This window comes from Oncorhynchus keta, unplaced genomic scaffold, assembly GCF_023373465.1.
Source record: "Oncorhynchus keta strain PuntledgeMale-10-30-2019 unplaced genomic scaffold, Oket_V2 Un_contig_10690_pilon_pilon, whole genome shotgun sequence".
NCBI lineage: Eukaryota > Metazoa > Chordata > Actinopteri > Salmoniformes > Salmonidae > Oncorhynchus > Oncorhynchus keta.
Genome location: NW_026277175.1, coordinates 56,129 through 82,553, shown reverse-complemented (window position 1 = coordinate 82,553; position 26,425 = coordinate 56,129). Strand labels below are relative to the sequence as shown.

Here is a 26,425-nt window from a genome sequence, read left to right as displayed (position 1 = left end):
GTACTCATGGATAGGACAGTCCTTATTCGTCCTGCTGATAAGGGTGGGTCGGTTGTACTCATGGATAGGACAGTCCTTATTCGTCCTGCTGATAAGGGTGGGTCGGTTGTACTCATGGATAGGACAGTCCTTATTCGTCCTGCTGATAAGGGTGGGTCGGTTGTACTCATGGATAGGACAGTCCTTATTCGTCCTGCTGATAAGGGTGGGTCGTTGTTCATGGATAGGACAGTCCTTATTCGTCCTGTTGATAAGGGTGGGTCGGTTGTACTCATGGATAGGACAGTCCTTATTCGTCCTGTTGATAAGGGTCGGTTGTACTCATGGATAGGACAGTCCTTATTCGTCCTGCTGATAAGGGTCGGTTGTACTCATGGATAGGACAGTCCTTATTCGTCCTGCTGATAAGGGTCGGTTGTACTCATGGATAGGACAGTCCTTATTCGTCCTGCTGATAAGGGTGGGTCGGTTGTACTCATGGATAGGACAGTCCTTATTCGTCCTGCCTCATGGATAGGACAGTCCTTATTCGTCCTGCTGATAAGGGTGGGTCGGTTGTACTCATGTATAGGACAGTTTATGTAAATGAGTGTCATAGACAGCTGCTTGATAACACCTTTTCAAGAAACTCAGAAATGACAACTCCCAATTTCAGATAAGATCTTTACTGTCCTAGATGGGTATTTAAGTTCTGATAAGATAACCAAAAAAGAACATAACTTTTTGGCTATTCAACACCCTAAAATTGCCACTTTCTACACTTTTCTGAAATTACACAAGAATGTTACAAAACCTCCAGGGCGCCCTATTGTAGCGGGCATTGATGTACAGTAACAGCCCCTCTATCTACTTTTGTTGACTTTTTTATTAGACCACTCCTGCAGAACAGCTCCCCTCCTTTGTAAAGGACACCAGCAGTATGATCGCTATCATTGAATCTCTTGATCCTCTCCCTGAGAATACCTTGTGTTACTTTTGATGTTGAGTCGTTATACACAATATGAGGGCGGTATTGAATCTATGGAACATTTTCTTCTGCAACGTGATCCTAATGAACTACATTCCAGTGACTGCATTATAACATTGTCTGAAATAGTACTCACACATAACTATTTCATGTTTCTAAATGATTTCTTTATTCAGACGAAGGGTACTGCTATGGGATCCCCCATGGCTCCTAACTATGCTAATTTGTATGTGGGTTACATGGAGAAACAGTCTATTTTCAATCCCCTCAACAAAAAAAATCTTGCCTAACATCATTTGGAAACGGTATATTGATGATATTTTTGTTCTGTGGAGGGGTGATGCAAAACAGCTCCAGGCGTTCCATGCTTTTCTTAACTCCTGTTCTGATCATTTGAGATTTACTATGCAATCTGATACACTTCAAATCAGTTTTCTTGATCTTCTGATCTTGTGTGAAGATAATGTTCCACATCAACAACAAACTAGAACGGTCCAAACACACCAAGACAGTTGTGAAGAGGACACGACAAAGCCTATTCCCCCTCAGGAAACTAAAAAGATTTGTCAGGGGTCCTGAGATCCTCAAAAGGTTCTACAGCTGCAACATCGAGAGCATTCTGACTGGTTGCATCACTGCCTGGTATGGCAATTGCTCGGCCTCTGACCGCAAGGCACTACAGAGGGTAGTGCGTATGGCCCAGTACATCACTGGGGCTAAGATGTCTGCCATCCAGGACCTCTACACCAGGCGGTGTCAGAGGAAGGCCCTACAAATTGTCAAAGACCCTAGCCACCCCAGTCATATACTGTTATCTCTACTACCGCATGGCAAGCGGTACCGGAGTGCCAAGTCTAGGACAAAAAGGCTTCTCAACAGTTTTTACCCCCAAGCCATAAGACTCTGAACAGGTAATCAAATGGCTACCCAGACTATTGTGTATAGCCTGTCTTTTTACTGTTGTTTTTTTCTTTACTTACCTATTACGTTCCTTTTTTTGCACTATTGGTTAGAGCCGGTAAGTAAGCATTTCACTGTAAGGCATTTCACCTGTTGTGAAACGTTGATTTGATTTGATCCTTGACAAGTCTCGGATGGTTGATTCCTGCGCTACCGAAATTAAGCCTTGGCCTCGAACGCTTGCAGTGAACATTTTGCAGAAACTGAACGTTTCTTCATGGAAAATAACGATATAGTTTATAGCACTTGTAATTTGTATTTGCTAATATATATTTCGTTTTTATAATATTGACACCATATTCCATTGGTTAACTGACCACAAACCATTGAATCAATATGAAGAAGTGTTGATTATTTGACGTCAGGAGAGTACAGCACATGAAAGAAAGCGGTGAGATATGCAGCACAGCGTTATGTTTCTGCAATGTTCACTGCTGTCGTGTGAGGCCAAGAGTGCGGGGCGCTTCATTTCTGTCGCGCTGGGATCAAAACGTTAACAGTTCTGCGCTGCTCCGCAAAGCGTAAGAAGTAGAGGCCCTATCACCATAAATGCTGCAAGGCCAACGCAGACAGCAGATTGACCATGTAGTTCCTTTTAGCCTGCCTGATCTCTAGCCATCGTGCACTGGCCAACATAACATGGGAGGTTGCGTTCATGTGGGCTAGTCCCCCATGTAACCAAACACCATTCAGCAGTATGTCAACAAAGACCTTTGCTCTGTCAAAACGATACGCCACGCCCATGGACCTTAGTTTATTCTCCAAAGTATGTAGCTAACATAGAGCAGCGGAATAATTCAGTTTGAGTCGTTAGACAAGAAAAACCGGTTAAAGAAATCGAGCGATCCATTTTCTGCATTTAAGTTAGCCCCTCTCTGAAGTGAACAATTTATCTAAGCTGTTGTTTGTATCATAACCAAATATTAAAATGGGAAGAATTCATATCTGGGTAAAACGGGCGTTCATTTGTGTGTGTGTCTTGATAGGGGTAAGTGATCTTCCAGTCTATTGGCCTTATTTCATTCGAGTTGATGAATTCGTTTTTTCTATCGGTCACTTATGACCGTGTAGACACGTTTAGTTATATGACTTCCATCCCCACATTTATTGCAGCGCTTGTTGTTGTTGAAGAACTAAGAAGTAAAAGAAAATAGATGTTGTAGCCTACGTAGTTACCATTTTATATCAGCTGTCATGTTTAAACTTTCACTGGAATCCGTTTTTTTAGGTGTGGCTTGTGGAGATGTGTTCAACATATGTATTTATTGTCTCCGCATATTCTACTTAAGCTGCAGCATGTTATAAAGTTATGTCATGTTTATTAACTCAGACACATGGCATACCACAAAGGGTTTGTAAGTATATTTGATTAGTAAACAGCCAACTAAATGAACATTTCAGCTATTCATGTAATCATTGATAGGCTATTTATAAATGATACATATGAAATATTGTAAACTCATTAACCCTCTGCTCAAAAACCCTGTAAATAATTCCATCCCTCATGACTCATGATGAAGCATGAGTAGAATTCCCAGAATAATACCCTGTACATTGTAATGATTGTATCAACCTTTACTGTGCATTATCAGTAGAATTCTCAGAATAATACCCTGTACATTGTAATGATTGTATCAACCTTTACTGTGCATTATCAGTAGAATTCTCACTATAATACCCTGTACATTGTAATGATTGTATCAACCTTTACTGTGCATTATCAGTACATTCTCAGAATAATACCCTGTACATTGTAATGATTGTATCAACCTTTACTGTGCATTATCAGTAGAATTCTCAGAATAATACCCTGTACATTGTAATGATTGTATCAACCTTTACTGTGCATTATCAGTAGAATTCTCACTATAATACCCTGTACATTGTAATGATTGTATCAACCTTTACTGTGCATTATCAGTAGAATTCTCACTATAATACCCTGTACATTGTAATGATTGTATCAACCTTTACTGTTTATTATCAGTAGAATTCTCACTATAATACCCTGTACATTGTAATGATTGTATCAACCTTTACTGTGCATTATCAGTAGAATTCTCACTATAATACCCTGTACATTGTAATGATTGTATCAACCTTTACTGTGCATTATCAGTAGAATTCTCACTATAATACCTGTACATTGATTGTATCAACCTTTACTGTGCATTATCAGTAGAATTCTCACTATAATACCCTGTACATTGTAATGATTGTATCAACCTTTACTGTGCATTATCAGTAGAATTCTCAGAATAATACCCTGTACATTGTAATGATTGTATCAACCTTTACTGTGCATTATCAGTAGAATTCACACTATAATACCCTGTACATTGTAATGATTGTATCAACCTTTACTGTGCATTATCAGTAGAATTCTCAATAATACCCTGTACATTGTAATGATTGTATCAACTTTACTGTGCATTATCAGTAGAATTCTCAGAATAATACCCTGTACATTGTAATGACTGTATCAACCTTTACTGTGCATTATCAGTAGAATTCTCAGTATAATACCCTGTACATTGTAATGATTGTATCAACCTTTACTGTGCATTATCAGTAGAATTCTCAGTATAATACCCTGTACATTGTAATGATTGTATCAACCTTTACTGTGCATTATCAGTAGAATTCTCAGTTAATACCCTGTACATTGTATAATCACCTTTACTGTATTATCAGTAGAATTCTCAGTTAATACCTGTAATTGATTTGTATCAACCTTTACTGTGCATTATCAGTAGAATTCTCACTATAATACCCTGTACATTGTAATGATTGTATCAACCTTTACTGTGCATTATCAGTAGAATTCTCACTATAATACCCTGTACATTGTAATGATTCAACCTTTACTGTGCATTATCAGTAGAATTCACTATAATACCCTGTACCTTTCAACTTTACTGTGCATTATCAGTAGAATTCTCAGTATAATACCCTGTACATTGTAATGACTGTATCAACCTTTACTGTGCATTATCAGTAGAATTCTCAGTATAATACCCTGTACATTGTAATGATTGTATCGTGTGTTGTATTCTCTTCAGATCATCAGCTCCCTCTTGTTGGCCATCACCTTATTTGGACATGGGTACTTCCACCAATCAGAAGAAGTAATTGTTATTTTTATAGCTCCTATTGCATTTCCTTATTATGTCATACACATTTTGTTATAATAATGCTGTGTCCATCTAGCCTGGTCCCAGATCTGTTTGTGCTGTCTTTCCAACTCCTACAGTGTTTGGCATGACAACAACCATAGGTGTTGGCTATACAGCATAAACAGATCTGAGACCAGGCTAGAATCCAGCAGTATCATTGTAATATTATGATTATAAACCCATAATTGCCATTTCATGAATTTGACTTGTCTTCCTACTCACAGATAGACAAGATGCTGCCAGGGATAGCAGTTCTGTATGTCCTAGAAGCAGCAACCCTGGTCCTGTCAATCTTTGGGGTCTATGGAGCTCGCAAGGAGAAGAAGTGGGCTGTGATTCTGGTAAGCTTGCCAAGACCTGTACCCTAAAGTAGTAGCTGCCCTGGTCCAAGATCTGTTGGTGTTGTCTTGGACAATGACCATAGGGGTTGGCTATACAACACAAACAGATCTGGGATCAGGTTAGTGTCTACCGACGTGCAAAACGGTTCCTTTCTGACAAGTCATGGCCTTAGAACTCAACTCAACCATTTTCCCATGACCTGTTTCAACATGTTTCCCAGAAAGTGTGATATGGTTTGAAGTGATTTTGATTTGAATGAACCTTTAAGTATTGATTTTGCTTGACAACCCCAATATGTGTGTAGTTTTCAGTAGGTATGTCACTGGCCAGCCTATACCTGTTTGTGGAGTGTGTGAAAGTATATCAAGCCAAACACAAGGTACAGTCTACAGCTTATATGTATCTTACCTTTTCAATTCAACCTTGAGCCAATGTTTGTTTGCTGTTCGGTGAAAATATATTAGAGTTAAATGTAACATAAATGTTATAGTATAAAGCATGATGGTGGAATATATCTGACTCTTGATAATTCAGTCTGTTCCTATCAAAGTCGTAGATGATTACTGTATAGGTTTTAGCTGTGAATATAACATTCAATGTAAACCTCATTCATTTCAAGATGGAGGAGTTAAGCAGAAAGGAAGACCTAGCCATGATGCCTCTCAGTGGAGCGAAACAAAACGATATAGAACAGATATACTACTTTCAAGCTAATGTAAGTCACCTTCATTGAGTACTTCTTAGGGTCTCGGCCAATCCAGGACAGGGTGTGTGCTTCCACCTTTGTAATTAGGTAGGTTTTTCCATGGGTGAGTCTTTGGGGCTGGTAGACACTGTACAAATGGGGTTGTTTTGGATAAAAAGTGTCTGCGATGTGTTTTCCGGACACAGATGATGTAAACCTAGTCCTGGAATAAAAGCTCTTTCATTGGAGATGTCTCCATGGAGTAGTCTTCAAGGCCTTATAGTTCTGGACTAAAAGCTCTTTCATTGGAGATGTCTCCATGGAGTAGGCTTCAAGGCCTTATAGTTCTGGACTAAAAGCTCTTTCATTGGAGATGTCTCCATGGAGTAGGCTTCAAGGCCTTATAGTTCTGGACTAAAAGCTCTTTCATTGGAGATGTCTCCATGGAGTAGGCTTCAAGGCCTTATAGTTCTGGACTAAAAGCTCTTTCATTGGAGATGTCTCCATGGAGTAGGCTTCAAGGCCTTATAGTTCTGGACTAAAAGCTCTTTCATTGGAGATGTCTCCATGGAGTAGTCTTCAAGGCCTTATAGTTCTGGACTAAAAGCTCTTTCATTGGAGATGTCTCCATGGAGTAGTCTTCAAGGCCTTATAGTTCTGGACTAAAAGCTCTTTCATTGGAGATGTCTCCATGGAGTAGGCTTCAAGGCCTTATAGTTCTGGACTAAAAGCTCTTTCATTGGAGATGTCTCCATGGAGTAGGCTTCAAGGCCTTATAGTTCTGGACTAAAAGCTCTTTCATTGGAGATGTCTCCATGGAGTAGTCTTCAAGGCCTTATAGTCTGGACTAAAAGCTCTTTCATTGGAGATGTCTCCATGGGAGTAGTCTTCAAGGCCTTATAGTCCTGACTCTTTTCATTGGAGATGTCCATGGAGTAGTCTTCAAGGCCTTATAGTTCTGGACTAAAAGCTTTTCATTGGAGATGTCTCCATGGAGTAGGCTTCAAGGCCTTATAGTTCTGGACTAAAAGCTCTTTCATTGGAGATGTCTCCATGGAGTAGGCTTCAAGGCCTTATAGTTCTGGACTAAAAGCTCTTTCATTGGAGATGTCTCCATGGAGTAGGCTTCAAGGCCTTATAGTTCTGGACTAAAAGCTCTTTCATTGGAGATGTCTCCATGGAGTAGGCTTCAAGGCCTTATAGTTCTGGACTAAAAGCTCTTTCATTGGAGATGTCTCCATGGAGTAGGCTTCAAGGCCTTATAGTTCTGGACTAAAAGCTCTTTCATTGGAGATGTCTCCATGGAGTAGGCTTCAAGGCCTTATAGTTCTGGAAATCATTACATGTTTTAAAGTGTCTGTTGTTCTGTTTCCTTCACTTTCAGTTCAAATGCTGTGGGCTCGTACAAGGCTACCAAGACTGGGGCACAGACATCCCCATCTCCTGTCTCTGTTCTGATGAGGACTCAACAGACTTTGAATGTGTGAGTCTGCAGTGTTAAATAAGTTAACTTGATGATGATGTTGTTGTTGTGTGTATGCTGAGGAGGATTCAGTGTGTCAGTCTGTGTTAAATAAATCTGTTATGTCTTTCGGGAAGATCAATTGGTATATTTTAATGAGCCCATGTCACATTCTATTTCAGGTTGCTCGTGGTAACAATACAATATTTGTTATTCACTATCCCAACAGTGATATGTCTGAGGATGATGACCACAAGGGATTAATGGATGAACACATGCTGGTATATAAAGAGGTAAAATCATGTCATTCCACTACACCATTACAATGCCATAATTCTAGTTTGATATACAAAGATGATTTACAGTACTGATACAGTCTCTGATACAATAAACTGATATTTGTTCTGATATAATACGACACACATACTCTTGTTTTTCTCACAAAATGATAAACTCTAAATTTGTCATTTTCAGCCATGTCTTCCCATCCTGCTCTCTTCCATGGGCTATGCAATCAGCCTGATGATAGGAACATTAGTAGCACTGACAGCATTATGGGTATGTATTTCAGATCTCTGTCTGTACTATTTATCCATTTCAGGGTTGGGGTCCATTCAGTTTTTTCAATCAAATCAATTGAAATTCAATTCCCCCAAAATAGTCCGTAGTTTTTTCAATTCAGGAAATTAAATTAAATTGACTACCCGAATTGAAAACTTTAGTAGTATTTGTTTATTATAATTATTACCGATGTGGCAGCTAAAATCTGAATTGCAGTACACAGTACATACAAGTAAACAAGAACAATTAAAACATCTGAAAGTCAGGAAGCTAACTGTCGTGGAAATTCAGTACTGAGAGAGACTTGGTCATTTCTTCAAACAATCATCTTTATTTAATATTGATTAATTATTGCAATACTGAGGATGGTTGACCCCCCCCCCCCTAACCTCTTAACCTTACACAAATACAGAGTACTGTATATAGCTGACCCCCCCCCCCATGCAGACCAAGGAGTATCATAAGCCACTGGCTGCATCCTGTCGTTATCTGCACTTGGGTTGTTGTCTTAACCCCACCCTGGCTTAGTTTCCAAGATGGAAGAATGATTTAGAGACAATGAGGAATTGTTCTAAACTCCTCTCTTGGTTACACCCATCACATCTTTACTATGTAATGCAGTCTTCAACTCATTTGTCAGCTCAAATCATCTCTGGTGACCATATGCCCAGATTAGCTGCAGGGAACTAGAGTGGAGACCATAATAAAATAGAAACTAACAGGACAGAAATATCCTTCTATCTATTAAACATTAATTGCAAACTATTAATAATTAACAAATCAGGTAAATATGTAATTTTTCTATCACACCCCAACGCTGTACCATAGTGATTTTTACCATAGGTGTTGAGTGTAGGCCTATTAGATTGAACCATCATCTATCACACTCAGCATCTGGTCACCTGCTCCGTCAATCCTGACTGAACCGTTACTGTGTGTCTGGTCCTCAGGATGTTGGAGTTGTCCTGGCCATCACAATACTCTGCCAGATGAGAAGAAAGGTTGATGTGCCACCTGTGATCTTCACCTCTCAACCACCTCAATACAGGGAGCTGTGTGACACAGCAGAGAGTGTCTGAAATGAAATGGTCCTCTTGTGAAGGAGACTCAATGCACTAGTCTGAGTGCCAGTCTGTTTGTGCCATCATGACAACTCCTGTCACTCATTTGTGTCAAGCCAAACATGACAATGGGTGACAAAGAGTTGACTTGGCAATGACAGACTGGCACGATGGCCTTTATTTATCTAGGCAAGTCAGTTACAAACAACTTCTTATTTACAATGACGGCCTACTGGGGAACAGTGGGTTAAACTGCCTTGTTCAGGGGCAGAACGACAGTTGGCAAGACCACAAACAGATCTGGGATCAGGTTAGCAATGCACTCCTATTATGTACATACTCATAACACACATGAAAGGACAACTCAGGACATTATTAGACATCTCTACTGTGTTGTCCAAAGTGTTACTGTTCAACCATTTAACCGTTGAAGTGCCTAAGTGTTGGTTACAGTGTCTTGAATAAAGAGACAATCATCTTTTAACATTATGGTCCTTCTTTATTCGACAACCATTTCTTCCAATGACCTTTGTCCTTTGTCCTCTCCCCATCCTTGTTTCATTTTCTGCCTTTGTCTTTTCCTCCTGCTCTCTCCTCTCTCTTCCTCCTCTCCTCCCTCTTTTCCACTTGCTCTCTCCTCTCATTCTCCTCTCTCTTCCTCTTTTCAGCCTACTTGGCCCTATCAGAGCCTACACCCATTAAAACCTCACCACTATTCCACTATTTGGCCCTATCAAATCCTACACCCATTAAAACCTCACCACTATTCCACTACTTGGCACTATCAGATCCTACACCCACTAAAACCTCCCCACTATTCCACTACTTGGCCCTATCAGATCCTACACCCACTAAAACCTCCCCACTATTCCACTACTTGGCCCTATCAGACCCTACACCCACTAAAACCTCCCCACTATTCCACTACTTGGCCCTATCAGACCCTACACCCACTAAAACCATTCCACTACTTGGCCCCTAAACCCTCCCCACTATTCCACTACTTGGCCCTATCAGATCCTGTACCAGGCCTCTTTTCCACGTTGATAGCATGCATACGTAAACACAGCACCAGACCAATGTTTATCTGTTATATTGACTAGATAGTGACCGCTCTAACAATGGAAATGCATCTCCTCAATGATCAAAGACAGGGGAGATCAGGTTGTAACATTCTAGCCAATGAGAAAGCAGATACACAACTAAGTTATTTTACTTAAAGTTGCCAGAATGTAACTTGCATCCACTTATATCAGTACATTTGTAACAGCCTAAACATCACAGAACTATTAGATCAAATAAGCCTCACATATTTGACCCTTCCCTAAGTTCCGCCTCACTTGGTTACTTCTGCAACATCGAACAACATTTTCCCTGGAAGCCCAATTCCCCATTCAACCACTGGTGAAATCCCCTCACAATGATCTCAAAGTGTGGAGGACCATCCGCCTCAGTGCATTTCTGAAAAATACAAATAGGGAAACATTTAAAAAGTTATATTTTTTAATAAAACTATACTATATATATTCAGGTCAGCAAATAAATGATTAAAACACACTGTTTGCACTAAAGGTCTACAGTAGCCTCAGCAGCAGTCTGTAGGGTAGCACCATGGTGTAGCTAGAGGACAGCGAGCTTCTATCCTCCTCTGGGTACATTGACTTTAATACAAAACCTAGAGAACTCATGGTTCTTAACCGCTTCCATAGACTTACACAGAAATTGTGACAACGTCAGAGCCCTTGCAAGATGAACTGACGTTGTCCACCCAATTAGAAGATCAGAGAATTAATATAGTACTGAAAGAATAAGCTACAGCTAGCTAGCACTGCAGTGGTGAGTAGATGACTCAATGAGAGAAAAAGACAATAGTTGAACAAATTAATTTCTTCCAAAATGAAGGAGAAGCAAGACAGAGAGAGGGAGAGAGATGGAGACAGGGAAAGAGAGAGAGAGACAGAGAAAGAGAGACAGAGAAAGAGAGAGAGACAGAGAAAGAGAGAGAGAGAGAGAGAGAGACAGAGACAGAGAGAGAGAGAGAGAGACAGAGAGAGAGAGAGAGAGAGAGAGAGAGAGACAGAGAAAGAGAGAAGAGAGAGAGCAGAGAGAGAAAGAGACAGAGAAAGAGAGAGAAAGAGAGAGAGAGAGAGAGAGAGAGAGAGAGAGAGAGAGAGAAGAGAGAGAGAGAGAGAGAGAGAGAGAGAGAGGGAGAGAGAGAGAGAGAGAGAGAGAGAGAGGGGAGAGAGAGAGACAGAGACAGAGACAGAGACAGAAAGAGGGGAGAGAGAGAGAGAGAGAAAGAGAGAGAGAGACAGAGAAAGAGAGACAGAGACAGAGAGAAAGAGAGAGACAGAGAAAGAGAGAGAGAGAGAGAGAAAGAGAGAGAGAGACAGAGAAAGAGAGAGAGAGACAGAGAAAGAGAGACAGAGAAAGAGAGAAAGAGAGAGACAGAGAAAGAGAGAGAGAGAGAGAGAGAGATAGCTATGTTTGGTTGTATTCTTTTCTTCACTTTCACTTAGCTAGGGAATGCAGCTAGCTAGTTTAGCCTATTCAAATACCTGGCTCAAACAGAGAAGATGCTATGTTACTTAGTTGGCTATGGCTATCCAACTCTGGAACTCATTCAAGTCAAGATAAGCTCTTGTTTTAATGAATGTTTGCCACTGTAGGCTGTGTGTAGCGGTTAGCGGTCATGATATGAAGGTTTGGCTTGTAAAGGTTTTTTCTCCTGGTTACAGACAGCTGATGTGTTGTGCACTAAAGTCCACAAGCGAATGGAAAAGGTGAGTGGATGAGAGCGAGTTGGTAATTGCAAGAAGGAATTCTATATACAACGAGCAAAGTGTTAATGCGGTTTTTATGTGGCTGCTTTGAAAGTGAATTGTGTTTGCGTGTGATCAGGTGTGTGTTCATTCCTCCGATTCTGTTAAAAGAAAAACCTTAAACAGAAGCAAACGGAACGAAACAGAAATAAACATACCTGAATTTGTCCAATAGAAACTCACATTTGCAACTTTTGGACTAATGATTACATCTTAGATCAGCTAGATGCAGGCTAGAGTGTGCAAACGGCTCTACATATCACCTATACAGCTCTTTCATATCCTCCTAGGGAGGAGGAGGTAGGGTTTCTATTGGACAGGGCCTAACTATACTGGCCCAATAAGCACGTGCCATAGTGATAGCTGTTATTGGACAGTGGTTAGGGTTTGGCATTGGTGCTGTTGTCCTGGGTTCAATACTCTCTAGGGGAGTCACCCTACTCTCACATTAGTACCAATATATGTTCATGTCATTATTTGGCAGCAGTTAAACACCTATCTGATCTAATTCAAAATAAGTTTGTCAATGACACGTTTGTTGTGCATTATATATGTGGTGTAGATTTCAAAATGACCATGGAGTTATTTTTGAGATGCTCAGCTATGTAGAATGAATAAATACTGACCATTTATGAGGTAGTAGAAATGTGGTCAATTACAATTCGTGCTCAAGGGGAAAACGCACATATTCCTAACGTTTGATGACAAACTAATTTTAAATTCGATCAGATAGGTCTGTTGTAACTGATGCCAAAATAATGACATTAACATGTTTTTGTTAAGTGGGTCTTGAACACAAGACCAAAGACCAATGACAAACACCTTCACCACTGTTCCAATAAGGGATATCGTTAGGACATGTGCTTATTGGGCCACTATAGTTAGGCCCTGTCCTGTCCAGAACAAACCCTACCCCCTACTCACCAGACACTTGTGCCGATTTGAAACAACTTGACACCTCTGTTAAAAATACTCTCACGAAAAAGGGATTCAAGAGTATCAATTAAAACAGGTTAAAATGCACCACCAACATTAGACAACTGTTCTGAAAGCCCTTAAATGGATGAAATAAGTCAATCAAATCAATGATGAGAATGGTCAGATTAATCAGTACATGATATGGACATGGTAGTGTAGCAGGAAGCTAGACATACCGTGAAACAAGAGGTTATGAGTTCAAATCACTGGTGAGAACTGCAGAATAATAATTATTGTATAAACTAACATGCACAATTGTAGTCAAATATCTCATTTGATGATGTTATGTTAAAAGCATTCTGTGTGAGTGTCACTTGCCAACAAAAAAAAGAGCTATGAATGGATCAGTGGTTCACCAATCAGGGCCTTGATTGGCATGACAACACTAACAAGTCTTGACTTGTAATGAAACCATTTCTATTTGTTTTGTTCCATCAGGCGATGTCCTGACAACTGATACACAGAAATGTTCTTGAAATATGTCTAGAACATGAATATCTTATGTCTGAGAACACGAAGATAGCTTGTCTGTCAAAATGTTGGACGTAAATATTTTGGCATTTGAGCTAATAGAGCGTGCGGCTCTCCTTTACTTAATCTTGTTTTCTGAGAACATAGCAGCCATGTTCTGTGTATGTTTGTTGGGACGTTGATGGAATATTCTCCTAACCCTTACAAAACTGGACACATGGATGTTCTTGCCACGTCCATTAAACATAAATATTGTCCACTGAAAAAACATATTTAAAAAATATAAATGCAACATGTAAAGTGTTGATCACATGTTTCATGAGCTGAAATAAAAGATCCCAGAAATGTTCAGTCTGCTCAAGTCATTATGCTTTATAGGTGGAGTGGAACGTTCCAGAAGGAGGATTGTTGCAAACTATTTGACTTGAGCCAGTTTTCGATGCATAATGAGTCTGTTTATAATCACAAAAAGTGCTTATTAGTAGTAATAATTTGTTATTGGTTAAGATGTTGGAGCTGGAGAGACAAAGGGAAGTCCAGAATGTCTCTGTACGGCCAGATATGTTATTTCTGCATATTAATATTTCTAAGGAAGTAGGTAAAGAACCACAGGCGAGTCTCAGTTCCTGGTAAGATCATGCGAGTTTCGGTGGAACTAGGCCTGGGAGAGACTTCCACATCGAAGTGAGGACAAAGTTGAAGAGAATAAACTTCTACGAGGGAGGCTATAGTGGCACATCCCATCAACCCTTCAACTATAGCCTTTTCTCTCTCACACACACCTCCCTGCCCACAAAGGTCCTGCACTCAGGCTGGGCCACGATTACACCAATAGGGGGACCTGACTCAGTTCCTGCCCAACAACAGAGACTGATTGTATTCCAGACATACAAGGAGGTGACTCCTAATTGAAAGGTGTATATATATGCTTGTGTGAATTCTATGTGTGCTTGCAGCAGCAGCATCCAGTTTTGGGTGGAATAAATCTAGTCTGAGCTTCCTTTGGTGTCTGACTGGATTTGCACCAGAACGTAGAACCTAACATACAGATAGAAGGTCCCCTAACCAACGGAAAACTGGACACTCAAACATTAGGGTAACATTACGGGTAACTTTACAAAAACCTTCTCCTAGCAGAGCGTCATGCACCCAAAACTCTGAAGGGGCACAAAGTAATACACTGGACTTTGTGGAAACTGGAAACTGCATATCCTGAGGCTGCATTTATTGTAGCTGGGGACTTTAATAACATACATCTGAGGAGTATGCTACCGAAGTTCTATCAACACATCTCCTGTGCTACTATCGGGCATCGAGAACTCTGGACCATTGTTTCTCCCCCTTCTGGGATGGCTACAAGGCCCTCCCCCACCCTCCTTTCAGAAAATCAGATCACACCTCCATTTTGCTCCTCCCATCCTATAGGCAGAAATTTAAACAGGAAGTACCCGTGGTAAGGACTGTTCAATGTTGGTCTGACCAATCAGAATCTATGCTTCAAGATTGTTTCAATATTTGGCGATCTGACTTGTTGGAAAGGTGGCATCCTATGATTGTGCCACGTTGAAAGTCTCTAAACTCTTCAGTAAGGCCATTCTACTGTCAATGTTTGTCTATGGAGATTGCATAGCTGTGTGCCTAATTTTAGACACCTGTTGGCAATGGGTGTGACTGAAATAGCCGAATACAAATACTTTTGTACATATAGTTCAGCTCTGAGAGCTGTCTGGTTTAAAGACTTGTTGGTTTTGGAGGGCTGACTGCCTTAGCAGGATCTAAGGGGATCCGTAATAAACCCCAGAAAGAGTAGCTGCTGCCTTGGGAGGAACCAATGGGATCCATAATAAACCCCAGGAAGAGGCTGATTCCTTGGCAGGAACCAATAAGGATCCATAATAAACCCCAGGAAGGGTAGTTGCTGCCTTAGCAGGAACTAATAGGGATCCATAATAAACCCCAGGAAGGGCTACTGCCTTGACAGGAACTAATGTGGATCCATAATAAACCCCAGGAAGAGAAGCTACTGGGATCCAGGGATCCATTATAAACCCCAGGAAGAGAAGCTACTGCCTTGACAGGAACTAATGGGGATCCATAATAAAACCCCAGGAAGAGAAGCTACTGCCTTGACAGGAACTAATGGGGATCGTTAATAAGTATAAATACAACTGAAAATACAGCACGTGGAATCATTCCCATTGTAGAGAAGCTACCCTCCAGTCTTCAAGAGAAATGGGTGTCACAGACTGAGTTGCAAACAGCGACACCGTGTGGCCTTTCTCCTCCTTTCACTTGTCCTTTTTCATCCTCAATGAGACAAACGTGAGGAACGACCCCAGCTTTACCCTTTCAACCTCAAGTACATCCATGACAAGACCAGAGAGACTCCAAGTAAGACATGAAGATTCAATCCCATCTCAGCACACTAAACAGAGGCTGGTAAACCTGCCTACCAGCAACATCCAGTTGAGGACGCAGACACAGGGTGCCCTATCCACAAGTACCACACCATCTCAAGAGCTGTAGAGGATTCAGACAAAAGCCTCTGGAAGAACGTAAACATTGTCTAAAGGACAACTACATTTGCTTTAGATTCTGCTCTTCAACAAGCCAGCATGCTGCACAGAGTGTAACAGTAACCGAAATGTTGCAGCTCTTAATGCTGTCCCAGTGCCCTTGGTTATAACAGAGGTTTCCTCACCTGCCATAGAGCATGGCGGGAATGGCGACGCTCACTCTCCCATAGGTGTCGGTCATGGGCATGTCCAAGAGCCCATGTTTGTCAACGCATACAAAAGCAACCCTTGTTGAAAAGTGACCGCAGAACAATCGAGCCTCCAGTCCAACCAAGCTCCACAGCCAACCAGCTTCCAGAGCCAGTCAGCGTTTAGAGTCAGCCTTTCAAAACCAACATGTCTTTACAACTAGATAGCTCTCAGAGCTAACCTATAAATACAAAATGATGTGGACCCCCCGTCAAATTAGTGGATTCAGCTATTTCAGCCACACCCTTTGCTGATAGGTGTATGAGCACACAGCCATGGAATCTCCATAGACAAACATTGGCAGTAGAATGTCCTTACTGAAGAGCTCAGTGACTTTCTACGTGGCACCGTTATGGGATTCCAACAAGTCAGTTCATCAAATGTATGCTCTGCTAGAGCTGCTCCGGTCAACTGTAAGTGCTGTTATGGTGAAGTGGAAACGTCTAGGAGCAACAACGGCTCAGCCGTGAAGTGGTGGGCCACACAAGCTCACAGCCATTCCATAAGTCTACGGAGAGGAGTGAGAACCATGAGCCTCCCAGGTTTTGTGTTGAAGTCAATGTACCCAGAGGAGGACAGAAGCTTTGACCAGGTTCCAGTGAAGCAATGATAATAACAGTCCACAACAACATACCCAATAGTTTCCTGGTGAGCAAAAGGGGAAGTCAGTGTTTCATTTCATTGTGTATTAGAAACACACTTTGAGATGGTTGTGAGGGGATTTCACCAGTGGTTGAATGGGGAATTGGGCTTCCAGGGAAAATGTTGTTCGATGTTGCAGGAGTAACCAAGTGAGGCGGAACTTAGGGAAGGGTCAAATATGTGAGGCTTATTTGATCTAATAGTTCTGTGATGTTTAGGCTGTTACAAATGTACTGATATAAGTGGATGCAAGTGACATTCTGGCAACTTTGAGTAAAATAACTTAATTGTTCCAGTTTTTCACATCTGCCCTCTCATTGGCTAGAATGTTATAACCTGATCTCCCCTGTCTTTGATCATTGAGGAGATGCATTTCCATTGTTAGAGCGGTCACTATCTAGTCAATATAACAGATAAACATTGGTCTGGTGCTGTGTTTACGTATGCATGCTATTAACGTGGAAAAGAGGCCTGGTACAGGATCTGATAGGGCCAAGTAGTGGAATAGTGGGGAGGTTTTAGTGGGTGTAGGATCTGATAGGGCCAAGTAGTGGAATAGTGGGGAGGTTTTAGTGGGTGTAGGGTCTGATAGGGCCAAGTAGTGGAATAGTGGGGAGGTTTTAATGGGTGTAGGATCTGATAGGGCCAAGTAGTGGAATAGTGGTGAGGTTTTAATGGGTGTAGGATCAGATAGGGCCAAGTAGTGGAATAGTGGTGAGGTTTTAATGGGTGTAGGATCAGATAGGGCCAAGTAGTGGAATAGTGGAGAGGTTTTAATGGGTGTAGGATCTGATAGGGGAAGGAGGAAGAGGTGGAATGAGAGGAGAGAGGGAGAGGAGGATTTTAGTGGGTGAGGATCTGATAGGGCCAAGTAGTGGAATAGTGAGGAGAGGTTTTAGGATGGGTGTAGGATCTGATAGGGCCAAGTAGTGGAATAGTAGAATGAGGGAGGTTTTAGGGGGAAGTGTTTCTGAGAGGGGAAGTGAGTGGAATAGTGGGGAGGTTTCCAGGAGGATGAGTGGGTGAAGGAGGTCTGATAGGGCCAAGTAGTGGAATAGTGGGGAGGTTTTAATGGGTGTAGGATCTGATAGGGAAGTGGAAGAGGAGAATGAGGAGGAAAGGAGGAAAAGAGGGGAAGAGGAGAGGAATAGTGGTGAGGTTTTAATGGGTGTAGGATCAGATAGGGCCAAGTAGTGGAATAGTGGTGAGGTTTTAATGGGTGTAGGATCAGATAGGGCCAAGTAGGCTGAAAAGAGGAAGAGGAGGATGATAGGAGAGAGCAGGAGGAAAAGAGGAAGAGAGGAGGAGTGGAGAAGAGGAAGAGAGAGGAGGAGGAGAGGAGAGAGGAAGAGAGGGGAGGATGAGAGGAGAGAGCAGGAGGAAAAGAGGAAGAGAGGAGGAGTGGAGAGAGGAAGAGAGGGGAGGATGAGAGGAGAGAGGAAGAGAGAGGAGGAGAGGAGAGAGGAAGAGAGAGGAGGATGAGAGGAGAGAGCGGGAGGAAAAGCGGGAGGAAAAGAGGAAGAGAGGATGAGAGGAGAGAGGAAGAGAGGAAGGCAGAAAATAAAATAAGGATGGGGACAAAGGACAAAGGACAAAGGTCATTGGAAGAAATGGTTGTCAAATAAAGAAGGACCATAATGTTAAAAGATGATTGTCCCTTTATTCAAGACACTGTAACCAACACTTAGGCACTTCAACGGTTAAATGGTTGAACAGTAACACTTTGGACAACACAGTAGAGATGTCTAATAATGTCCTGAGTTGTCCTTTCATGTGTGTTATGAGTATGTACATAATATGAGTGCATTGCTAACCTGATCCCAGATCTGTTTGTGGTGTTTGTGGTCTTGCCAATGCCAACTGTCGTTCTGCCCCTGAACAAGGCGGTTTAACCCACTGTTCCCCGGTAGGCCGTCATTGTAAATAAGAAGTTGTTTGTAACTGACTTGCCTAGCTAAATAAAGGCCATCGTGCCAGTCTGTCATTGCCAAGTCAACTCTTTGTCACCCATTGTCATGTTTGGCTTGACACAAATGAGTGACAGGAGTTGTCATGATGGCACAAACAGACTGGCACTCAGACTAGTGCATTGAGTCTCCTTCACAAGAGGACCATTTCATTTCAGACACTCTCTGCTGTGTCACACAGCTCCCTGTATTGAGGTGGTTGAGAGGTGAAGATCACAGGTGGCCTTCAGCCTTTCTTCTCATCTGGCAGGGTATTGTGATGGCCAGGACAACTCCAACATCCTGAGGACCAGACACACTGTAAGGTTCAGTCAGGATTGACGGAGCAGGTGACCAGATGCTGAGTGTGATAGATGATGGTTCAATCTAATAGGCCTACACTCAAATCCTGAGGACCAGACACAAGTCACTATTCAGTCAGGATTGACGGAGCAGGTGACCAGATGCTGAGTGTGATAGATGATGGTTCAATCTAATAGGCCTACACTCAAAGGTACGGTGAAAATCACTATGGTACAGTGTTGATTCATCCATCCTTCAGTTAGCATCCTGACTTTCAGATGTTTTAATTGTTCTTGTTTACTTGTATGTACTGTGTACTGCAATTCAGATTTTAGCTGCCACATCAGTAATAATTATAATAAACAAATACTACTAAAGTTTTCAATTCGGGTAATTGAAATTCACTTCCTGAATTGAAAAATTCACATGAAAAATGACGGACAATTTTCAATTAGAAAATTGACTTTCTATTTATTGAATTTAAAAAACTGAATGGACACCAACCCTGAAATGGTGAAATAGTACGGACATCGATCTGAAATACATACCCATAATGCTTTAAGTGCTACTAATGTTCCTATTATCAGGATGATGTCATAGCCCACGAAAGAGATTAAGATGGGAAGACATGGCTGAAAATGAAAAATAAAGAGTTTGTAAAAAACAAGAGTATCCACTCTGTATCATATCAGATCTTGAACATATAGCTGTTTATTGTATCAATGAGCACTGCAAGACATTTTGCGCAAAATTAAAAAATAAACTTTTTAGTTGCACCTTCTTGACAGCAGAGAGAACATGTTTTAAATTTTAGAGTTCATTTCGTGCAATTCTACACATTTTGACATGGGGTGTAGAGAAAATCTTGCCGTTTTAAAGCAAGTTTGCTGCAATTCTACACATTTTGCCATAGGGTGGTGAGAAATGTATACAGTTTTTAATATGACATGAGAGTGAGACTGACTAACAACATCAATGGGGACTCCATGGGCGGTAATTCGACCATGATAACAGGTTTAGATAGCTGACTGGTAAACAAATTTAGCAATCTAAAAGATATTAACTGACATGGGTTAGGGCTAGTTCGGGCTAACTAATTATTATTAACTGACATGGCCTAATTGATCGGAGGGCCTTCTAAATGGCCGCCAGTTGCCCATCCCTGGTGTAGTGGAATGACATGATTTTACCTCTTTATATACCAGAATGTGTTCATCCATTAATCCCTTGTGGTCATCATCCTCAGACATATCACTGTTGGGATAGTGAATAACAAATCTTGTATTGTTACCAGGAGCAACCTGAAATAGAATGTGACATGGTTTAAAACAGTGCTCTACTTTAGCTGCATGATTTATTACTAGGCTGCAGCATGGCATCCATTATGTGTCTGGTCCAAATGTGTTCTATGGTATTTGTTGGTCTTTTAGAGTATTGTCATGTACATCTTCCTCAGTTTATTTATGGTTGTCTTGTCACTGTCCTCATCATCTGTTTTGTATTTTTTTTTAAATAAAAAAAATGTATTGCTCTTACCGAAAGACAAGAGATTTCCATTTTCATATTTGAGTGATAATTTATTTAACAGACGGACACATTGAAACCCATCCTCCTCATCACACACACAACAACAGCAACAGGTTAACTTATTTAACACAGACTGACACACTGAAACCCATCCTCCTCATCACACACATAACAACAGCAACAGGTTAACTTATTTAACACAGACTGACACACTGAAACCCATCCTCCTCATCACACACATAACAACAGCAACAGGTTAACTTATTTAACAGACGGACACATTGAAACCCATCCTCCTCATCACACACATAACAAAAGCAACAAGTTAACTTATTTAACACAGCAGACTCACACATTTAAAGTCTGTTGAGTCCTCATCAGAACAGAGACAGGAGAGGGGGATGTCTGTGCCCCAGTCTTGGTAGCCTTGTACGAGCCCACAGCATTTGAACTGAAAGTGAAGGAAACAGAACAACAGCACAACAGACATTTTAAAAACATGATTTACCAGGTATAGTTAAGGCCTCGTCCTGGAAGAACCCTCCATGGAGAAATCTCCAATGAAAGTGCTTTTAGTCCAGGCCTTGGTTTACATAATAAGGAAAACCATCCCTAAAGACACACACACATTGAATCGGCACCCTGGGACATTGAATCGGCACCCTGGGACATTGAATTGGCACCCTGGGACATTGAATTGACATCCTGGGACATTGAATTGGCACCCTGGGACATTGAATCGGCACCCTGGGACATTGAATCGGCACCCTGGGACATTGAATCGGCACCCTGAGACATTGAATTGGCATCCTGGGACATTGAATTGGCACCCTGGGACATTGAATTGGCACCCTGGGACATTGAATCGGCACCCTGGGACATTGAATCGGCACCCTGGGACATTGAATTGGCATCCTGGGACATTGAATTGGCACCCTGGGACATTGAATCGGCACCCTGGGACATTGAATCGGCACCCTGGGACATTGAATTGGCACCCTGGGACATTGAATTGGCACCCTGGGACATTGAATTGGCACCCTGGGACATTGAATTGGCACCCTGGGACATTGAATTGGCACCCTGGGACATTGAATTGGCACCTGGGACATTGAATTGGCACCCTGGGACATTGAATTGGCACCCTGGGACATTGAATTGGCACCCTGGGACATTGAATTGGCACCCTGGGACATTGAATTGGCACCCTGGGACATTGAATTGGCACCCTGGGACATTGCAATCATACCCTGGGACATTGAATATCACCCTGGGACATTGACTCGGCACCCTGGGACATTGACTCGGCACCCTGGGACATTGAATTGGCACCCTGGGACTTTGAATTGGCACTCTGGGACTGTGAATTGGCACCCTGGGACATTGAATTGGCACCCTGGGACATTGAATTGGCATCCTGGGACATTGAATTGGCACCCTGGGACATTGAATTGGCACCCTGGGACATTGAATTGGCATCCTGGGACATTGAATTGGCACCCTGGGACATTGAATTGGCACTCTGGGACATTGAATTGGCATCCTGGGACAATACTGAATGAACACCTGGGACATTGAACTTAATATAATACATTGAATTGACATCCTTTAGTCATTGAATTGAAACATCTTCAATGGGACATTGAATAATGGCAAAAACATTGAATTGGCACCCTGGGACAAGTGAATTGCAATATGTGCCATGTAAAAAATTAACATTTTAGTTCATTGAATTGAACACCCTGAGAACATTGAATTGGCACCTTTTAACATGAGTCTTCAATATTCCCAGGGACATTGAATTTTACCCTGTAGACATTTATTATAGGAATTATGGGACATATTTCTCTCCTGGGACCATTTGTATTTCACATATACCCTTGACTATTGGATTTCTTACCTAGGACATTGTATTGCACCCTGGGACATCTCGGGAGTTGGTAGGCTTGACAGTTATAAACAGCACTCTGGGACATTGAAGCACTCTGGGAGCTGCTGGCAAATGCACCCTGGAAAGTGCTATGAATGAATGAATGCACTACAAGGACTGCTGCTGGCACCCTGGGACTTGAATCAACTGGGACTTTCAAATATCAAAACATAGACTTAATTATAATATAAGAAACACAAAGAAATACGAGCCTTAGGTCATTAATGGTCAAATCCGGAAACTATCATTTCGAAAACAAAACGTTTATTCTTTCGGTGAAATACGGAATTGTTCCATATTTTATCCAACAGGTGGCATCCATAAGTCTAAATATTGCTGTTACATTGCACAACCTTCAATGTCATGTCATAATTATGTACAATTCTGGCAAATTAATTACGGTCTTTCCATAGTAAGAAATGAATCTCGACACAGTTCATAGTCCAGGCGGCCCAAACTGCTGCATAATCAGACTCTGCTTTGAAAGAACGACAGATACTGACATTTCACACCCTATTAAGAATCAGTTTATGTAAGTGTTTCCATTATTTTGACAGTTACCTGTATATGTTTTACCAGAACAGAAACTAACTGTACCTCAAGGTTGAATGATATCCATTCACGCACTCCCAAACAGATACCTGGCCAGTGACATACCTAAGAAAAACTACAGGTTGACTGGGGTTTTCAACGCAAAATCAATACTAAAGGTTCATTCAAACCTTATCCCGCTTTAAGGGAAACATGTCATGGGAAAGTAATGACTGGTTCAACAATACTGAATGTTTTAGTCTCAAATAAATAATGAAAACATGTGGCATGCTATTACCTATCAATAGGAACAGTTTGCAGCAGTGAAAGTCGGTAGTCCCAGATCAGTTTGTGCTTTCTAACCAACTCCTATGATAATTATCCAAGACAAACCAACAGATCTGGGATCATGTAAAAAAGCTAACATTTTAGTTCCTTGCTCAGAACATGAGAACAGAAACAACCCATTTCTTCTCCTTTTAACCATGAGTCTTCAAAGATTCCCAGGAAGACCAGGTTGCTGTTATCTAGGACATACATAACTACTTCCCATACAGAATCTCCTTTCTATCTGTGACATTGGAAGACTTAAGCCAGACTAATGATATGGCAGCTAATGGGTTTAGGCTTGAATATTACAATGATACTGCTGGATTCTAGCCTGGTCTCAGATCTGTTTATGCTGTACAAACTCCTATGAATGAATGTCATGCCTAAACACTGTGGAGCCTGGAAAGACAGCACAAACAGATCTGACTTAATTATAATATAAGAAACAACCAGGCTAGATGGACACAGAATTATTATAATGAAATCAATATGATATAATTAGTCAATGTAATAGGAGCTATAAAAAAAAACATAATTACTTCTTCTGATTGGTGGAAGTACCCATGTCCAAATAAGGTGATGGCCAACAAGGGTGCTGATGATCTGAAGAAATATTGCTGTTACATGATACAATCATTACAATGTCATGGTATTATATGTAGAATTCTACTGATAATGCACTTTGATAGTAAGAAATGATACAGTCATTACAATGTACAGGGTATTATTCTGAGAATTCTACTGATAATGCACAGTAAAGGTAGATACAATCATTTCACAATGTACAGGGTATTATACTAAGAATTCTACTGATTTTGACAGTTACCTGTGTAGATACAATCATTACAATGTACAGGGTATTATTCAGTGAGAAACAGGTATACTGGCCAATGACATACCTAGAAAATCACACAATGTACAGGGTTTATAGTGAAATCTACTGATAATGTTCATTCAAACCTTATCCCGGCTAGATGTCAATCATTACAATGTACAATTTGATATAATTATACTGAGAATTCTACTGATAATGCAAGTAAAGGTAACAATTTACAATGTAGGGTATTATAGTGAGAATTCTACTGATAATGCACCAGATAAAGGTAGATAACAATCTCCTATTATAATGTACAAGACAAACCATAGATCTGGGAATTCACTGATAATGAGACAGTAAAGGCAGATACAATCATTACAATGTACATTTCTTATACTTCCGAGAATTCTACTGATAGATGCACCAAAAGATTGATACAGTCATTACAATGTACAGAACTATTATACTGAGAATTCTACTGATAATGCACAGTAAAGGTTGATACAATCATTACAATGTACAGGGTATTAGAGAAATTCTACTGATAATGCACAGTAAAGGTTGATACAGTCATTACAATGTACAGGGTATTATTCTGAGAATTCTACTGATAATGCACAGTAAAGTTGATACAGCACATTACAATGTACAGGCTAGATTATTCTGAGAATTCTACTGATAATGCACAGTAAATATGATATAATCATTACAATGTAATAGGGTATTATAAAAAAACAGAGAATTCTACTGATAATGCACAGTAAAGGTTGATACAGTCATTACAATGTACAGATGGTATTATACTGAAAATTCTACTGATAATGCACAGTGATACAATCATTACAATGTACAGGGTATTATACTGAGAATTCTACTGATAATGCACAGTAAAGGTTGATACAATCATTACAATGTACAGGGTATTATACTGAGAATTCTACTGATAATGCACAGTAAAGGTTGATACAATCATTACAATGTACAGGGTATTATAGTGAGAATTCTACTGATAATGCACAGTAAAGGTTGATACAATCATTACAATGTACAGGGTATTATAGTGAGAATTCTACTGATAATGCACAGTAAAGGTTGATACAATCATTACAATGTACAGGGTATTATTCTGAGAATTCTACTGATAATGCACAGTAAAGGTTGATACAATCATTTGTTTCAGAGGAGTTGAGGGATCCATTTCTTCATAACTTCCATAATGCATTTGACCAACGCCATCTACAAATGGTTTGTAAGCAGACAGTAAATTGTATTTACATATATTATACCTCATTTATAAATATACTAAGAAATTATACATTACCAAGAAATGAATAGCTGAAATATTTACTTAGTCAGCTGTTTATAAAAATCTAATAACAGTTATTGACTATCCTAATATTCTGCCAAAAACGTGATAACTAAGGTCAGTAGGCCTATTTGAAGATGAGAATAAACATAACTCATGACTTTAAAACATTTAGCAGCGCGAGGATTATACTGAGCAAAACCCAGTAGCCTAATTGCAACATTATATACATGTATATTTAATTTGAGTGCTTCTTTAAATGCCGCGCTATAGAACAACTCGCTCATTAGTGTTGATGAAAGTGGCACTGCTCTTTATTCCGTCGCGTGTAAACTGCAACTCTCACTGCTTGAAGACCCCACCGCGCGCAGAAGTTACAAAAATAACCGACAATAATTACAAAACATTTGCCTGTATTAAAAAACGTTGCTCCTCTAAAAAAATGGTTTATCAACTCGTATATTAACAGGTCAAAATACTGGACGATAACTTACCCCGATCAAGACACAGACGAAAATGAACGTCCGTTTTACGCAGATAAGTATTCTTCCCATTTCTATATTTGGTTATAATAAAAACAACAGTTTGGATAAGCAGTTCACTTCAGAGTTGGTCTTGCTGAAGCCCAAGATCTTTAAGTCCAGAAAATAGATTTCTGATTCCTTTAACTGTTTCTTCTTCTTCTCAACATGAGAGTGTGTTGACATGCTGCTGAATGGTGTTTTGTGACATTGGAGGGACGAGCATGAACATTATGTCACTGATGGTTAGAGCTTAGGCAGCCATAAAGGGAGGGACTTGACTTATATTTTCTTTAAATGGGCTCTCCCGGAAGTTAGAGAG

The 26,425-nt window shown here is 40.6% G+C and overlaps 1 protein-coding gene and 2 long non-coding RNA genes across 16 annotated transcripts; 1 reads left to right on the top strand and 2 right to left on the bottom strand.

The window, feature by feature from the left end:
- Positions 1 to 2,673: 2,673 nt before the first annotated feature.
- On the top strand, positions 2,674 to 9,698 carry LOC118372480 (tetraspanin-8-like). Its single transcript, XM_052500468.1, has 9 exons — positions 2,674 to 2,915; positions 4,990 to 5,055; positions 5,328 to 5,444; positions 5,750 to 5,824; positions 6,065 to 6,160; positions 7,515 to 7,613; positions 7,775 to 7,885; positions 8,067 to 8,150; positions 9,104 to 9,698. The coding sequence occupies exons 1-9, from the start codon at positions 2,856 to 2,858 to the stop codon at positions 9,230 to 9,232; spliced, it is 837 nt and encodes a 278-aa protein (XP_052356428.1). The 5' UTR covers positions 2,674 to 2,855; the 3' UTR covers positions 9,233 to 9,698.
- Positions 2,924 to 5,013, bottom strand: LOC127917101 (uncharacterized). 11 transcript variants are annotated; one of them, XR_008096953.1, is made up of 6 exons: positions 4,662 to 4,779; positions 4,415 to 4,546; positions 4,127 to 4,219; positions 3,962 to 4,066; positions 3,698 to 3,895; positions 2,924 to 3,632 (listed from the first exon to the last, which is right to left on the bottom strand). It is a non-coding gene; the product is annotated as an uncharacterized LOC127917101 (long non-coding RNA). The 11 variants fall into 11 exon arrangements; XR_008096959.1 differs by having other exon boundaries at positions 4,193 to 4,219; XR_008096957.1 differs by having other exon boundaries at positions 4,127 to 4,153.
- An 8,834-nt stretch (positions 9,699 to 18,532) lies between the features above and the next one.
- Positions 18,533 to 21,895, bottom strand: LOC127917100 (uncharacterized). 4 transcript variants are annotated; one of them, XR_008096948.1, is made up of 5 exons: positions 21,772 to 21,895; positions 21,021 to 21,520; positions 20,332 to 20,442; positions 19,690 to 19,773; positions 18,533 to 19,141 (listed from the first exon to the last, which is right to left on the bottom strand). It is a non-coding gene; the product is annotated as an uncharacterized LOC127917100 (long non-coding RNA). The 4 variants fall into 4 exon arrangements; XR_008096949.1 differs by having other exon boundaries at positions 21,021 to 21,771; positions 21,813 to 21,894; XR_008096950.1 differs by having other exon boundaries at positions 21,021 to 21,771; positions 21,834 to 21,894.
- Positions 21,896 to 26,425: the final 4,530 nt, after the last annotated feature.

Coding starts and splice junctions, on each gene's coding strand:
- LOC118372480 (XM_052500468.1), top strand. CDS start 2,856: ATGGGAAGAATTCATATCTGGGTAAAACGGGCGTTCATTTGTGTGTGT. Junction 5,056..5,327: donor ACTTCCACCAATCAGAAGAA/GTAATTGTTATT, acceptor TCCTACTCACAG/ATAGACAAGATGCTGCCAGG. Junction 8,151..9,103: donor TAGCACTGACAGCATTATGG/GTATGTATTTCA, acceptor TCTGGTCCTCAG/GATGTTGGAGTTGTCCTGGC.